We start from the raw sequence: 15,501 nt of genomic DNA, 5'->3' as shown, positions 1-15,501 counted from the left end.
CCTGATCTACAAAGCAAGTTCCAGGTCAGCCAGGGCTACACAGAGAAACCCTGCCATCATTGCCTCCCCCCTAAAAAAAAGAAAGAAAAGAAATTTAAGGTCATCCTCAGCTGCATAGCAAATTTGACATCACCCTGGACTACATGCACTCTTGTCTCAAAAAACATTTAAAGGGCCGGGCGGTGGTGGCGCACGCCTTTAATCCCAGCACTTGGGAGGCAGAGGCAGGCAGATTTCTGAGTTCAAGAGTTCGAGGCTAGCCTGGTCTACAGAGTGAGTTCCAGGACAGCCAGGGCTATACAGAGAAACCCTGTCTCAAAAAACCAAAAAAAAAAAAAATGTTTAAAGGGCTGGGTGTGGTCATGCATGCCCTTAATCAGAGCGCTGGGGAGGTAGGGGCTGGTGAATCTGCATGAGTTCCAAAAAAAAAAAAAGCTTAAAATAACAAAAGCCCCCAAACAGGGTAAATTGTGTTAGCCACCAAACTAAATTAATATCTATTGATTAGGCCTCCTGTAGTGGTGCATGCCTTTAGTCGAGTTCAAGCCTATTCTGGTCTACCCAGAGAATCCCAGGGTAGCCAGGGCTACATAGAGAAAGAAAGACTTTGTCTCAAAAAATCCAAAATCAACTCCCTCCCCCCATAGGATCTCACTCCTGTGCACTGTCCACACACTGACTTACCAGACATAACAGGCTGCAGCATTTCCATCGTGACACAGGCAAAAGCATTTGCTACGCTCTGCAGGAAGCTCTTCCTCTCTGCTGCAGTGTTGAAGACTTTGCAGACCTTTTGCATCATTCTAACTGTCCAGTCCATGCAGTACAACTCTTTCTCACACACCTGATGCACACGCACAAAGTACTGCCATCAGTCTCCACATGAAGAAAGCAGCAGAGCTTCATAGTGTCAGTGACAGTGACAGCTTATGATGAAGCAGAGTTTACCACATAAGGCAAGTTTGTGATACAGCATAATTTATTACATAGGGAGGGATTGTGATATAGCATAGCTTATTGCATAGGGCAAGCTTGTGATATAGCATAGTTTATTGCACAAGGTAGGCATTGAGTTTGAGGCCAGTCTGGGTTATATGAAATCCTCTCTCAAAAACCAAAACCAAACAAATAAAGTATATACTTTTTTGTTTTGTTTTGTTTTTTTTGTTTTGTTTTTCGAGACAGGGTTTCTGTGTGTGTGTGTGTGTGTATGTGTGTGTGTGTGTGTGAAAGAGACAGACAGACAGAACTGGTGCTTTGTGTCAAATGTAATGCTAAATAACTCACTAGAGAAAAACTTTTTACTTACCAAAGCCAAGAAGACTATGAGTCTTGCCAGTTCAATGGCTCGTCCGTTTACAGCTTTACTAGCCATGAAAGTGAAACAGATGTTGTTCCCACTCAGGATTAGGAGGCGTGCATTATTCTCCAGAAGCCATTCCCGGGGAACCACTTTTATTAGAGAAACAACATTTATTTAATGAGAAATTATATAATTGCTGTAGTAAACATCTTTAAACACATTCAATATTATATTAGTTTACTGGAATATAATTAGTGCCAAGGGAAAGACTCAGAAATAATGTTTTAGGGTTTGTTTGTTTTTTTTCAAACAGGGTTTCTTTATGTAGCCCTGCCTGTTCTGGGACTCACTCTGTAGGCCAGACTGGCCTTAGATATCTGCCTGCCTCTGCCTCCTAGCATGTTTTAGTTTTTCAATTACAGCACTCAACCAGAGACAGCAATCACCTCCATGCCATGGTGCTTCTACCATTGTGCTATTTATTTAGTCAAAAAAGTTCTACACATACAACAGCAGCAGGCAGTCTGGCATCATATGTAAGAATAAAGCCCTACAAACTTCAGAGTCTAAAATAACTGCTTCACTCTCTCCCACACATCAGCAGAGGGCTTTGAGAGCTTTCTTTTCTTTTTTTCCTTTCCTTTCCTTTTCTTTCTTTCTTTTTTTTTGTTTTTTTTTGTTTTGTTTTGTTTTATTATTTTGAGACAGGGTTTCTCTGTGTAGCTCTGGCTGTCCTGGAACTCACTCTGTAGACCAGGCTGGCCTGGAACTCAGAAATCCGCCTGCCTCTGCCTCCCAAGTGCTGGGATCAAAGGCGTGCGCCACCACTGCCCAGCCAAGGCTTTCTTTTTATATAATCTAAGGGTGTGTCTGTGTGTGAACCTGTAAAATGAGAGTAAGAAAATTAAGCTATGAAGTGATTTAATAATACATATCTATAAAGCTGGGCACTGAATCCCTCCCAGGGAACAGTTGGCTATTGATAGGTGCTGTGGGGGTGGGAGCCATTGTTTCTAGTTGTGTACCTACTGGTGAGTTTGCTCATGTGAACAGCCCTGGCTAAACTTAGTGATGGAGGGAAAGTCTTATAAGGGAGGAGGGGGCAGTTTTAAGGGAGTAGGAGGGAGCTATGAGAGGATGAAGCACAGAAATAGTCAGAATGCATTGTAGAAACACATGAATTGTCAAAGAACACATTTAAAACATTGGAAAGTGAGATAAAGACATTCTTTTTTTTTTTGGTTTTTCGAGACAGGGTTTCTCTGTATAGCCCTGGCTGTCCTGGAACTCACTCTGTAGACCAGGCTGGCCTCGAACTCAGAAATCCGCCTGCCTCTCCCTCCCAAGTGCTGGGATTAAAGGCGTGCACCACCACTGCCCGGCGAGATAAAGACATTCTTACACCATAGTGTTTACATACTCTAAATACACACACACACCAAAAAACACCCATAAAAATAAGAATGTTTTGGAGCTGTAAGTAACAAAACAAATTTAAAACTATGTATTGAACAATTAATAATTTTTAATAATTCATTTAATTTTATAAGCATTAGTATTTTTGTCAGCATTCTTGTCTGGGTGAAGGTGTCAGATCCCAGAGAGTGTGAGCTGCCATGTGGGTGCCGGAAACTGAACCTCAGTTCTCTGGGAAAACACCCAGTGCTCTTAACCACTGAGCCATCACTCCAGCTCCACAATTGGTGATTTCTCAAACATTCTTTGCTACCTAGAGAATTGTCTGTATACCTTTATGGTTGTATTCTAATAATAAATTTCTATAATTCCGTATTAGTAAGTACAAATTTTACCTGATAGCTCATCTACAAGACTGATAACATCATCTGCTGTCCAGCCTTTGGGACCTGTGTCATATAGTAATTTAATGGCATTAGCCAAACCTTTCAGACTGGATTCATCTGTAGGTCCTTCTATCATTTCCTGCCAAATCACCTGCCCTGGATTGAAACAAAGGGTAGAATATGATCAAATAGACGGTTTTGTGATAAAGGCTTCAAGAGTTGTTTAGAACAAAAAGGATTATATAATCCTATACACAGGAACAGCACTGAGACTGGCTGAGACAGGAAAGGGTCTATGTGTAGCCAATAAATCTTGCTGGCTACAGAGTCCTCAGGACTTGTCATGGCATCCTTTTAAATAACAAGGATGAAAGTTTACAGCTTGATTATACAGTCCAAAGTAACTGATAAAGACAGACAGGTGCTCAAACAAAAGGCAGAGAATCACCTTTAGCTGATCTGTGCATACTGCGTATTTCATGCATGTGTTAATGCAGAAATGCACATCGTCTTCAAAAATGTATATGTTCACAAATTAAAAGAATCAAACACCAGTAAAGTTAAAGCAGCAAGATTCACTCTCTATGGCCAGGCGGTGGTGGCGCACGACTTTAATCCCAGCACTTGGGAGGCAGAGGCAGGCAGATTTCTGAGTTCGAGGCCAGCCTGGTCTACAGAGTGAGTTCCAGGACAGTCAGGGCTACACAGAGAAACCCTGTCTCGAAAAACAAAAAAACAAAACAAACAAAAAAAAAAGATTCACTCTCGAGGATGCTGAAAAGGATTCTGAGACAATGAGATATATTTATTCCAGCATCCTGCTTAATCCAACCTCAGACTGCCTTAGCTGTTGTTTCATCAAGACATGCTTCTAGGACAGCTTCAAAGCAGCTGGCCCCAGTTGATCTCTCAGGCTGTTCCAGTCAGTTCTTCAGTTAAGCCCTGCACTTTTATGTCACACAGAGACTAGACAACAAATGTTACAGCTAGATTTCTTCCTTTCTTTCTTTCTTTCTTTCTTTCTTTCTTTCTTTCTTTCTTTCTTTTTTTTTTGGTTTGGTTTGGTTTGGTTTTTTGAGACAGGGTTTCTCTGTGTAGCCCGGGCTGTCCTGGAACTCACTCTGTAGACCAGGCTGGCCTCAAACTCAGAAATCCGCCTGCCTCTGTCTCCCAAGTGCTGGGATTAAAGGCGTGCGCCACCACCGCCCGGAACAGCTAGATTTCTTAAGACTGACCAAATCCTACTTTGGACTCTCACCCCAAAGAGAAGTCACCCCCAGACAACAGGAAGAAATTTTAAGATGACCCTCCACTCCCAAAAATGGGATAAGTGTCTTTTGGTCATTCAATGGGTGATGGATGTCTGACATCAGTTTAGGAGGGTTAGTCACAAGTTATCAATGGTCTTGGTCAGGGACGATACAAAGTAAAAGACGTTAGATTCAGGGATTTCTCTCATTTCTTTTCCTCTACTCTTCTTTCTCTGCTATCTAGTATCAGTGGGAAAGCGGGTTAGAAGGGATAAAAAGAAAAAAGGAGGATATAGGCATGATAGGATAAAGTGGGAGATTATTGGATCTACTTTTAGACTACAGAGCATCAACAAGCTAAGTATTTTACATTAGTATGGATTTTGTATATTGATACAAATTTAAGGTAATTTTTGCTATAACATACTCTATGTGTTTCAACTCTAGTATAAGGTATTGTACCTATGCAACTTATTTAAAAATGCAGTGTGATGTTCCAGTCCTTTTGAAAGCTGCTATTACAAACTGTTTAGGATAACTAAGAAAAGCAAGTTAGTAATTAGTCAATCAAATTCATGTTCATGTTAGGTACTAGGATAGTTACAGAAATATGTTTCCTAGGTTGAACAGATAGTAAATAGCTAGAAACAATGTTTGCCTGTTCAGTTATACTATAAAGAGACAGATAGATGGTCTTCAGAAACTTCAGAGATATACAGAATATGGCATTTAAAGATGCTTTATTAATAAAAGGCTTTTTAGACAGTGAGTCATTTCAGCTCCTGGCAGCACCCCATTCCACTTCAAAGAAGACGATGAGTGTGATGGTTTGTATATGCTCAGCCCAGGGAGTGGCACTATTAGAAGGTGTGGCCCTGTTGGAGTAGGCATGGCCTTGTTGGAGTAGGTGTGTCATTATAGGCATGGGCTTTGTCCTAGCTGTCTGGAAGCAGTCTTACATTAGCTGCCTTCAGATGAAGCTGTAGAACTCTCAGCTCTGCCTGTATCATACTTGCCTAGATGCTGCCCTGCTCCCTCCTTGATGATGATGGACTGAACCTCTGAACCTGTAAGCCTGCCCGATTAAATGTTGTCCTTTATAAGACTTGCTTTGGTCATGGAGACTTCACACCAGTAAAACCCTAAGACAATGAGCATCAAAAATCCTTCATATAAGCTATGGGCAAACAGGACACAGATGAAGTCTATTGCCAAGCTTTGTTAAGGACAAAGTAAGCAAGTCCTTCCTAATTCCTGCTTCACAGAAAAACAGTATGTTCTGTTATACACTGGGCCAGAAGGCTGAAGATGATGTTCCAACATGGCAAAGGAATCTTGGATAGCTGTGTGGGCTCCCAGCGTCTTGTCATGTCTATAGTTTTGGAAGCCGCTTGCTCTGCACTTCCTGTTTACTTAGGTGATACTTATCCTTCTCAGGTTGATGGGGATTGAAGACTAGATAATTATAGACTCAGAATTAAGCTTAAGTTGCTTAACACTTAGCCGGGCGGTGGTGGCGCACACCTTTAATCCCAGCACTTGGGAGGCAGAGACAGGTGGATTTCTGAGTTCAAGGCCAGCCTGGTCTACAGAGTGAGTTCCAGGACAGCCAGAGCTACACAGAGAAACCCTGTCTCGAAAAACCAAAAAAAGAAAAAAAAGAAAAAAAAAAGATAGAAAATTAAGTACAGAACTCCGAACTTACCAAGAGAGGATAAATAGTAGAGTACTTTCTCCAAGATTGCCAAATACAAATGGAGTGGACATTGTGAATGTAATTTTTACGCGATCGTTTTCATAACTATGCTTATTGTATATAGTTTATTAATATAAGAGAAAGAGCCTTTATTGGACTAAAAGGGAGAGACATAAGGAGATGGTTGTATGTACTGTGTATTCAGAAGCTTATTACTCTGCCCAGAGATCTGGCTACAGTCTGGACATCGGCACTGTCAGTCATCTCATCACCTCTGATTGATTAATAATAATCTGATCAGCTAAGCCGGCCAGGGGAGGAGGAGGTGGGACTTCTGATCCCAGAGAGGGTCTCTGGTGGGGACCAGAAAGAGATAGGGAGATTCGTCATGTGAGATTTACCATGAGCAGGTCACCAGGAGAGTTGCCATGAAGACACTCATGGAGCAGGAGCAACCAGGAAGACTAAGTTGGGAAGTAATGGGACACCTGTCTAGGTAGTGGACAGCTATATACAGGTTATAATAGGGTTATAATATATGAGTACCTGTCAGCTACAGTGCTAAAGCTTATAATAAATATAAGGTCTCTATGACTTTATTTGGGAGCTAGAGTGGGTGTAGAAAAGCTAGAATTAAAAAAAAAAAAGAAAAGCTAGAATTACTAATCTATATATTAACATATCTTTTTATTTTTACTTTTTTGGTACTAGGGATTATAGAGATTTTGTTTATATTATTACATATGTATGAAAGTTTCCCTGAATATATGTCTGTATATCATATGCATGCCTAGTGCCACAGAAGTCAGAAGAGGGCATTGGATCCCCTGGGATGGGAGTTACAGGTGGTTGTGAGCCACCATGCAAGTGCTAGGAAACAAACCTAGGTCTTCTGGAAGAGCAGCCAGTGCTCTTGACCACTAAGCCATCTCTTCAGTCCTCTACATTAAAATATCTTTATTAAGTCACAACTCTATTTCATACAAAAGAATAGTGCTTTTATCTATGTATTATTTATTTGATCTTTTTCATGTGTGACTATGTGTGCATGTGGAAGCCAGCAGTCATTCCTTAAGACTCGTCCACTTTAATTTTTGAGATAGAGTGTGATACTGAGATCTGGGGCTGACTGACCCGGCTAAGAGGGCTGGGAGCCCCAGGGAGAAGTCATTCATTGCTGCATCCTCAGTGCTGGGATTACAAGCACAACCCACGACATTCAGCTTATTACCTGGTGCTAGAATCAAAGTCAGATCTTCATGTTTATACAGTAAGTATATTATCTGTTGAACTATCTCCCGCCTCAAATAGCACTTTTAGTTCAAAGATAATATTACCCTGTGATACAGACTGTAATATTAGTTGCTATAGTTTTACTAAAGTCAAGTAAAATCCACTGGCATCCTTCTAGAAAGGAGCATGCTTCTGTTAGCATCTTTCAAACATTTGTATTGCACCAGCGCAGCTCAGCCGCCTTCTTCTATCTGTTCATCTATCACCAATCTTCTCTGTGGCATATACCCAACATTTTAATTTCAAAATAAAATTCCTGGCTGCTAGTCAATATGCATTTAAACTGGTTATCTATTGATAAAGGTGGAATAAAGAAATGTAACATAGTTTTTAACACTAATCTAAGCACAACCTAGGTAACAGAAAAAATCTGATTATGAATCTGAAAATCTAAAACTAAGTAAATCACCCACTAGGCCGCTGTTTTGTTTCTTAGCATCATCAGTCCTCCATAGCAGCAAGCACAGATTGGAGTCACGTTAATGTTTGAAATGGAAAAGCAACACTCAGGTAAATACAAGATGACTGGAACATCTCTGGTTCTGTATTAGAGCAGGACAGCTTCTGTCTTGAAGCTTAGGATGTGCATCAGTTAATGTAGTTTGTCTTTGAAATCATGAAGCACACTTTAAACACTAGCCACGATGAAGGCCTTCCTAGGGCATGCTATATGGCTCAGTGGGTAAAGGTGTAAAGGTGCTTGCTGTCAAGCCTGGTGACCTGAGGGCCATCCCCAGAATGCCACAATATAGAGATGTGATTCCTGCAGGTTGTCCTATGACCTACATAAACACACCATGTTACACACACACACACACACACACACACACACACACGTAGATAAATAAATGTATGTATATTTATTTGTCTGTTTCTGTATTTATTTTTGAGGCAGTCTTACTGTGTACCTCTGACTGGTCTGGAACTCACTATGTGTCAGAATACAGTACAAGAATGGAGTCCTTTGAGGAGAATTCTGAGCACTTGTGAAAAAACTCCAAGAAAACATGACAAGAGTCTTGTGACCTCAGTTTCTTCAAAAACTCGAAATTCTTCTTGGAACGTGTTTTCACGCTCCTCCCAGGTGAATCAGATGAGAGTTACTTCGGATTACTCATCACAACTGCCTATTGCTATTATTTATTTGCCTCTATATAAAAACATTTTTGCCACATGCAGCTTGTCCTTGTGATTGGACACTTTGCTCGTGTGACTCTTCTTTACCCTCAGACTTATAAACTGTCTGATGCTCGGAATAAACGTGGCTATTGCATGAGGCTACTGTCTGAACCTGCCTAGCTTTTAGGCTCCATGTTTCTAGGTTCCCCTGCCTCTAGAGCAGTAAACAGATGTGTCGGTCAGCCTGGCCTGGAACTCACAAGCTCTACTACCTCTACCTCCTGAGTGCTGAGATTACAAGTGTGCACCATTCGAGGCCAGCCTGGTCTACAGAGTGAGTTCCAGGACAGCCAGGGATACACAGAGAAACCCTGTCTCCAAAAACCAAAAACAAACAAACAAAAAAGAAGTGTGCACCAACCAGGGAAGATGTTTTTTGTTTGTTTGTTTGTTTTTGGTGTTGGTGGTGGAATTGTTTATTTGTTTTTGGTTTTTCAAGACAGGATTTCTATGTAGCCTTGGCTACCCTGGAACTCACTCTGTGGACCAGACTGGTTTCTAACTCAAGCAGATCCATCTGCCTGTGCCTCCTAACTGCTGGGACTAAAGGTGTGTGCCATCATGCTTGCTACCCTGAAAAAAAAAATGCCACTTACCATCATGAGGAGATGTTGGTCCAAAGATAATATATAGCAATCTTGCCTGATTCACCATTGGCCATGGCTTTAATATTCGAGTTAACCAAAATGCAGAATCACTTCGATGTGTCCAGTGATCAAGTAGGACATTCCGACAGAATAGTCTAACCCTTAACTCTAGTTTTCGAGCACTTCCTATGAAGAAAAAGGCGTTATAAGTAATTTTTTTAAAAGAAAGATAAGTTACATACTGGATAGAGATCAGAGCCAGGCATTAACCACTGTGGTTAAAAGAGAGATCATAAGCTGAGTGCATAAACAGGGAGTCACCAAGAAGTAAAAGGTGCCCCTAACTTTATAGTTTGACTATCTTCTTGTGTTTATTTGTCTTCAGTAATCTGAATAATGGGTAAATCAAAGTCCATGCTGAATTATACCAGAATCTTATATAGTTTTAGATTTGTTTATTTATTTTGGTCTTATATAACCTAGACTGGCTTTGAACTACTTATGTGGTCAATTGCTGACCTTAAACTTCAGATCCTCCTGCTTCCACATCCTAAATACTGAGGTTACAGGTTTGTCACTGCACCCAATTTATGTGGTGGCAGGTATTCTTGGCAGTTGAACTGCATCCTCGACAGATTTTAGGTTTAAAGGAAAATAAATGTAGCTGGGCAGTGGTGGTGCACGCCTTTAATCCCAGCACTTGGGAAGCAGAGGCAGGTGGATTTGTGAGTTTGAAGCCAGCCTGGTCTACAGAGTGAGTTCCAGGACAGCCAGGGCTATACAGAGAAACCCTGTCTCAAAAAAAAAAAAAGAAAGAAAGAAAGAAAGAAAGAAGGAAAGAAAGAAAGAAAGAAAGAAAGAAAGAAAGAAAAGAAACTAAATGTGAAGAAAGACCAGCCATACATCATCACTATAGCTGTACTAAAAGTGGTACTCTACTTTCTTCTGTAAAAATTTTAAGAAGTTATATAATTTATTTATATTTTGGTTTAATAATTTTTCAATATTGTTTTTGGTTTTTTGAGACAGGCTTTCTTTATGTAGCCCTGGCTGTCCTGGAACTCACTCTGTAGACCAGCCTGGCCTCGAACTCAGAAGTCTACCTCCCTCTGCCTCCCAAGTGCTGGGATTAAAGGTGTGCGCCACCACTGCCCGGCTTTTTTTTTTTTTTTTTTTTGTTAATTGTATTTGTTTTTATTTATGTGTATGGGTGTGTCTTGACTGCATATATGTGTGTCTACCAGATGTAGGATTAAAAAATTATTATGAGGCTGGAGAGATGGCTCAGCGGTTAAGAGCACTGACTACACTTCCAGAGGTCTCGAGTTCAATTCCCAGCACCCACATGGTAGCTCACAACCATCTGTAATGGGATTTGATGCCCTCTTCTGGTGTGTTTGAAGAGACCAACAGTGTACTCATATAAAATAAGTAAATAAATCTTTAAAAAAATTATTACATTTTAAAATTCTCTCTATGTGCCTGTGTGTATGTGTGTGTGTCATGGCACCCATATGGAAGTCAGTTCTCTCATCTTTCCCATGCAGATCTTGGGGAACTTGGGGAACCTTTACCTGCCAAGTCTCACAATTTTTGTTTTTTGAGACTGGATCTCATATAGCCCAGCTGAGTCTAGTCTTGAACACCTAACATTCCTGCTTTTTCTTCTATGTTCTGAGATCAGAGGTATGAGCTAGGCCTGATATTTACTTACTTACTTATTTACTTACTTACTTATTTTTCAAACAGGGTCACTTGTAGCCCAGACTGGCCTTGGATTCAGTATATAGCCAAGGATGACTGTGAGTCTCTGATCGTTCTGGTTCCAACTCAAAAGTGCTGGGATGACATGCATGTGCCACCATATCAATTTCATTCAGTGTTGGGGCATGCAGGGAAAGCACTGAACCACCATCTAACCTACCTTTCTAGACCCCAAATTAAGTACTAAAGCATGAGAGACACAGATGATATTCCAAGAAAATGAGAAAATGGAAAAGGATTCCCAGTGCAATACAGCTGCATAAAGAGCATTGGAAACTTAGCACTAAAGAACAATATGCGAAGTCAAACTAGTACAGTGGATAGTATGCTTTACTATGAATTTATTTATTTAGGACCCAGAATCTCTCTATGTAGCTCTGGCTATCCTGGAACTCAGTATATAGACAAGCCTGGCCTCAATTCAGAGATTTACTGTCTCTACCTCAAGTCTGGGGTAAAGGCTGTGCCACCATTGTCATCAGGCAAAGGGTTTGAAAAGTAGGTAGGACCAGAATCTGAAAGCTAATTTATTTAGCTTAGATTTTATTTTGAATATGTTAGGTTAGTAAGCTAACAGAAGCTTTTGGTCAGAAGAAAGACATATTTAAATTGTATTATAGTCATTGGGTTTCTAAAAAAAATCTGCCTTTTCCAGGAGGTTGAAGCAGGAGGATTGTAAATTTGAGGCTAGAATGGCCTACATATTAAGCTGAGGACAGCCTGTACTACTACATAGTGACACTCTTGGTGTTAGAGTGTAGCTCAATGGTAGCGCCTACTACATTTAATATCCTAGGTTCAAACCTCAGCAGCCCCTTGCCGGAAAGAAAAGAAACAAGAGACTCCAAATAAGCAAGTACATAACTAAGTCTACCCTTTTATCTATACTTTTTTTTATACTGAAATGTTTGAATTTGGCAGAAAAGGAAAACAAATAGAGTATACAAATCAAGTAGCTTAGTCTAAACTTGACAGATTTCTGTTTGCTTTGGGATTTATGAAATAAATAAGCATTACAAATGTTGAGTTTCTTGTTTATAAATTCCAGTCACTTTCCCCAGAAGAATTCTCTTGGATTTAGGGTTTGTCCCTGTCCCTTCTGTGTTAGTCAAGGTTCTCCGGGGAACAACCAACAGGAAACAGATCACACCCACATGGCATTCCAGTTTATGTGGTACTGGAGACAGAGCCCACACTAGCTGAGCTACAGCCCCTCCACAACTTGCTTTACATATACTTTTAAACTCTACCTCTTGTTAACATTTCTTCTCTACACAATATTATCTTTGAACTGAAGGTCTTTACCTGGTTTGTTACAGACAACAGTCTGTATCTTTCGGGAGAGATTAGTCAGCTCACATAAGAAGTTATACACACGATGGCATTCAAGTTCATCCCAACCTGCTGTTAAGGTCTGAAGAAAAAGAAGAAACAGTGTACAAGTTCAGATACAAATTGGAAGGGTAAGCCACCACTTCCTAATATTAAATAAGCTGTTTTTAACATATGACCTAGGTGATATGCAATGTTTACCCTCTCTGGAGCTATTCAAATTCACAAGAAATTAACATAATTACAACCTAAAAATTCTTCAAAATCTTTGTTCTTTTTGTTTGGGAAGGAAGTATCTTTTAAAAAACCTTTTTTTGTTTTGTTTTGTTTTGTTTTGTTTGTTGGTTGGTTGTTTTTTCGAGACAGGGTTTCTCTGTGTAGCCCTGGCTGTCCTAGAACTCACTCTGTAGACCAGGCTGGCCTCGAACTCAGAAATCCGCCTGCCTCTGCCTCCCATTTTTTCTTTTTGTTTTTTTCAAGACAGATTTCTCTTTGTAGCCCTAGTTGTCCTGGAACTCACTCTGAAGACCAGACTGGCCTGGAACTCAAGCACCCACTTTCCTCTGCCTCCCAAGTGCTGGAATTAAAGGCATGCACCACCACTATCCAGCAAATTTCAAGTTTTTTATAAATGTTTTTATTCCTATTTATGTTTATGTGTTACTGTGAGGTTATGTTACATGAGTGTAGATACTTGTGGAAGCCAGAAGAGTTGGAGCTACAGCTGTTGAGCTGCCCTGATGTGGTGCTGGGAACCAAACTTCGGTGTTCTACAAGAGCATCAAGTACTCTTAACTGAAGAACTATTTCTATAGCCTTCCAACTCATTACTGTACTATGAGTGGCCTCAAATCCCACATCTGCTTGCATTAGGCTTGAGTAATGGGATTGTAGTCCTGGTTTTGTGACTTAGCTTTCAAATTTAAATTAAGTTAAACTAAGTCAATTATTAATTTCTCTTTCTGTATGCATATGTTAGAATGTATGTGACCATGGAGGCCACACACACACACACACACACACACACACACACACACACGGGAGGGTGTTGAGTCTCCTCCTCTACATGCTCTGTACACCTTTGGCACACTATCTCATCAAACTCAGAACTTGTAGTTTTGGCTGTGCTGGCAGCAGTAAGCCCCATGGATGTAGTTACAGGTCATCAAGGCAATGGGAACCCTTTACTTGTGGGTGAGGACTTGAATGTAGTCTTACACAGTGACTGAGTGCTCTTACCTCCTGGACTGTGTTTTCAGCCTCTGTAGCTTAGTTTTACAGTAGAACTTCTACGACTCTTATACCTGTCATTTTGATAGTTTACAAATGATAATGATCCCATTTAAACATGATAATTGTATTTGATTATGACTTGTTGTTTTTAATAAATGAGACAAGGTCTTACTAAGTAACCCTGGTTGCCCTAGAAGTCATCGGTAGACTAGGGTGGCCTCTAACTCAAAGAGACTGGCCTCTGCCTCTGGCTCCAGGGCACTGGGATTAAAGGTGTGTACCATCATTCTTAGCCCCACATATAAATCCTTGAAATATTTAACTGGATTTTAGTGGTTTAAAAAATAATCTTCTGGGACAGTGAGATGGTTCAGCAGGTAAAGGGGTAAAACCTAAGCCACAGGTGAAAGGAACACTGGCTTCCTAAGTTATCCCTCTGACATTTACACATACATATATTCAAAAAAATTTTTTTAGATTTATTTTATATGTATGAATGTTTTGCTTACATATATGCGTGTTTGCCTGGTACCCAAGGAGGTCAGAAGAGGGCCGAAAGACTTCCTACAACTGGAGTTGGGATGATTGTAAGCCAGCATAGGCATGCTGAGAACTGAACCTGGGTCCTCTGGAAGAGCAGCCAGTCCCTCTAACTGCTGAGACATCTCTCCAGACCCATACACATTTAAAAGAAAGTTAATCAGGCAGGTGATGGTTGTGCCCAGCACTTGGGAGGCAGAGGTAGGTGATCTCTGAGTATGAGGCCAACTTAATTTAAAGAGCAAGTTCCAGGATGAGCAGGGCTGCACAGGATGACCAGGGCTGCACAGGATGACCAGGGCTACACAGGATGACCAGGGCTACACAGGATGACCAGGGCTACACAGAGAAATCCTGTCTAGCAAAGCCAAAGCAAACAAATAATCCTCAATCCCAGCACTCTACAATTTAACATTATTCCTTCTAGAATAAGAGAAATTGCTAAGCAGTTATTATTTCTGGTGAAAGGAAATCGGTAGACAGGAGACAGGCCTGGGAGGGAGGCTTTTTACTTTATATCATTTGTTCCTTTTGAATTAAACATGAATCCATATTTTAATACTTAATCCAAAGATAGAAAGTACAAAAAAATAGGAAAAAGTAAAAATCTGTCATGAAAGAGTGTTAGTAGGAAGCCCTAGAATCTGGGTGCGTGGGAGCTGGTGGCCTGGGATACAGTATTAAGACTCTCAGGTGGAGTCCTGAGGTGTGTGCTAAGAGCCTAAGGTGGTGATAAGTTTTAAGTTAGATAATTCATGTAGTATAAGGCTTAACAAATGACACTTTTCATTTTTATCTGTTCATCATTTTACCTGTAAGAGATTAGTACATATTTTGAAATAATAAATTGATTTCTAAAGTCACATTTCAGAAACTAGTCCACAAATTTAAATTCAAAATGCTCTTTAAAAAGTTAGGTGTATGCCTTTAATCCCAGCATTTAGGACACAGGAGCGGCAAATCTCTGAGTTCAAGGCCATCTTAGTTTACAAAACGAGTTCCAGACATACATAGTCACTCAAAAAAAGCAAAACAAACAAGAATTATATCCACATGTACACATATGCCACCTTTAGTCTCTTAAACTGGTAGAGTGCATACCTAGTATCCCTAAGGACCTAGGTTCAATCCCCAGGTCACAAAAAGCAAACAAAAAAACTTTTAGTACATTTGTGTAGAGTAAATAAATGCTAGGCATTTCTCACCAGTTACAAAACCAAACAGACCCTTAACAAATTGTAACAATGTTATTTTGCTTTAAGATTATTATACCTTCTATAACTCACACAGGGATTCCAATGTTCTATATGTTAATAGTTCAAAGTCATTCCTTTCATTCTTTCATTAAACAATGTACCTGTAAAAACATGCCGTAACATGATAATCCTAAACACTGCAAAGGAGCTGAACAGCCACTGAATTTAAAGCAGGAAACCTGTAAAGAGAGCAACTGTTAGTAGACTATACAGTAACTAACGGACACTCAGGGTTACTGTTAGTAGACTATACAGTAACTGACTGA

General features: G+C 40.2%; 1 protein-coding gene across 1 annotated transcript in view; it reads right to left on the bottom strand.

Annotated features, from left to right (window-relative positions):
* Positions 1-15,501, bottom strand: part of Fbxo47 (F-box protein 47) — a 32,562-nt gene that overhangs the window by 1,464 nt on the left and 15,597 nt on the right. Inside the window, exons 5-10 of the mRNA XM_028755178.1 lie at positions 15,337-15,414; positions 12,180-12,288; positions 9,120-9,296; positions 3,115-3,261; positions 1,310-1,452; positions 685-844 (exon numbers count right to left, since the gene is read on the bottom strand). Coding sequence (XP_028611011.1) covers positions 685-844; positions 1,310-1,452; positions 3,115-3,261; positions 9,120-9,296; positions 12,180-12,288; positions 15,337-15,414 — 814 coding nt within the window. The remainder of the gene's footprint in view (positions 1-684; positions 845-1,309; positions 1,453-3,114; positions 3,262-9,119; positions 9,297-12,179; positions 12,289-15,336; positions 15,415-15,501) is intronic.

The sequence above is a fragment of the Grammomys surdaster genome, unplaced genomic scaffold (genome assembly GCF_004785775.1).
Source record: "Grammomys surdaster isolate TR1022 unplaced genomic scaffold, NIH_TR_1.0 126048, whole genome shotgun sequence".
In the NCBI taxonomy this organism is placed as follows: domain Eukaryota; kingdom Metazoa; phylum Chordata; class Mammalia; order Rodentia; family Muridae; genus Grammomys; species Grammomys surdaster.
Note: the sequence above shows the minus strand (reverse complement) of the source record. Positions and strands in the feature narration are given on the sequence as shown.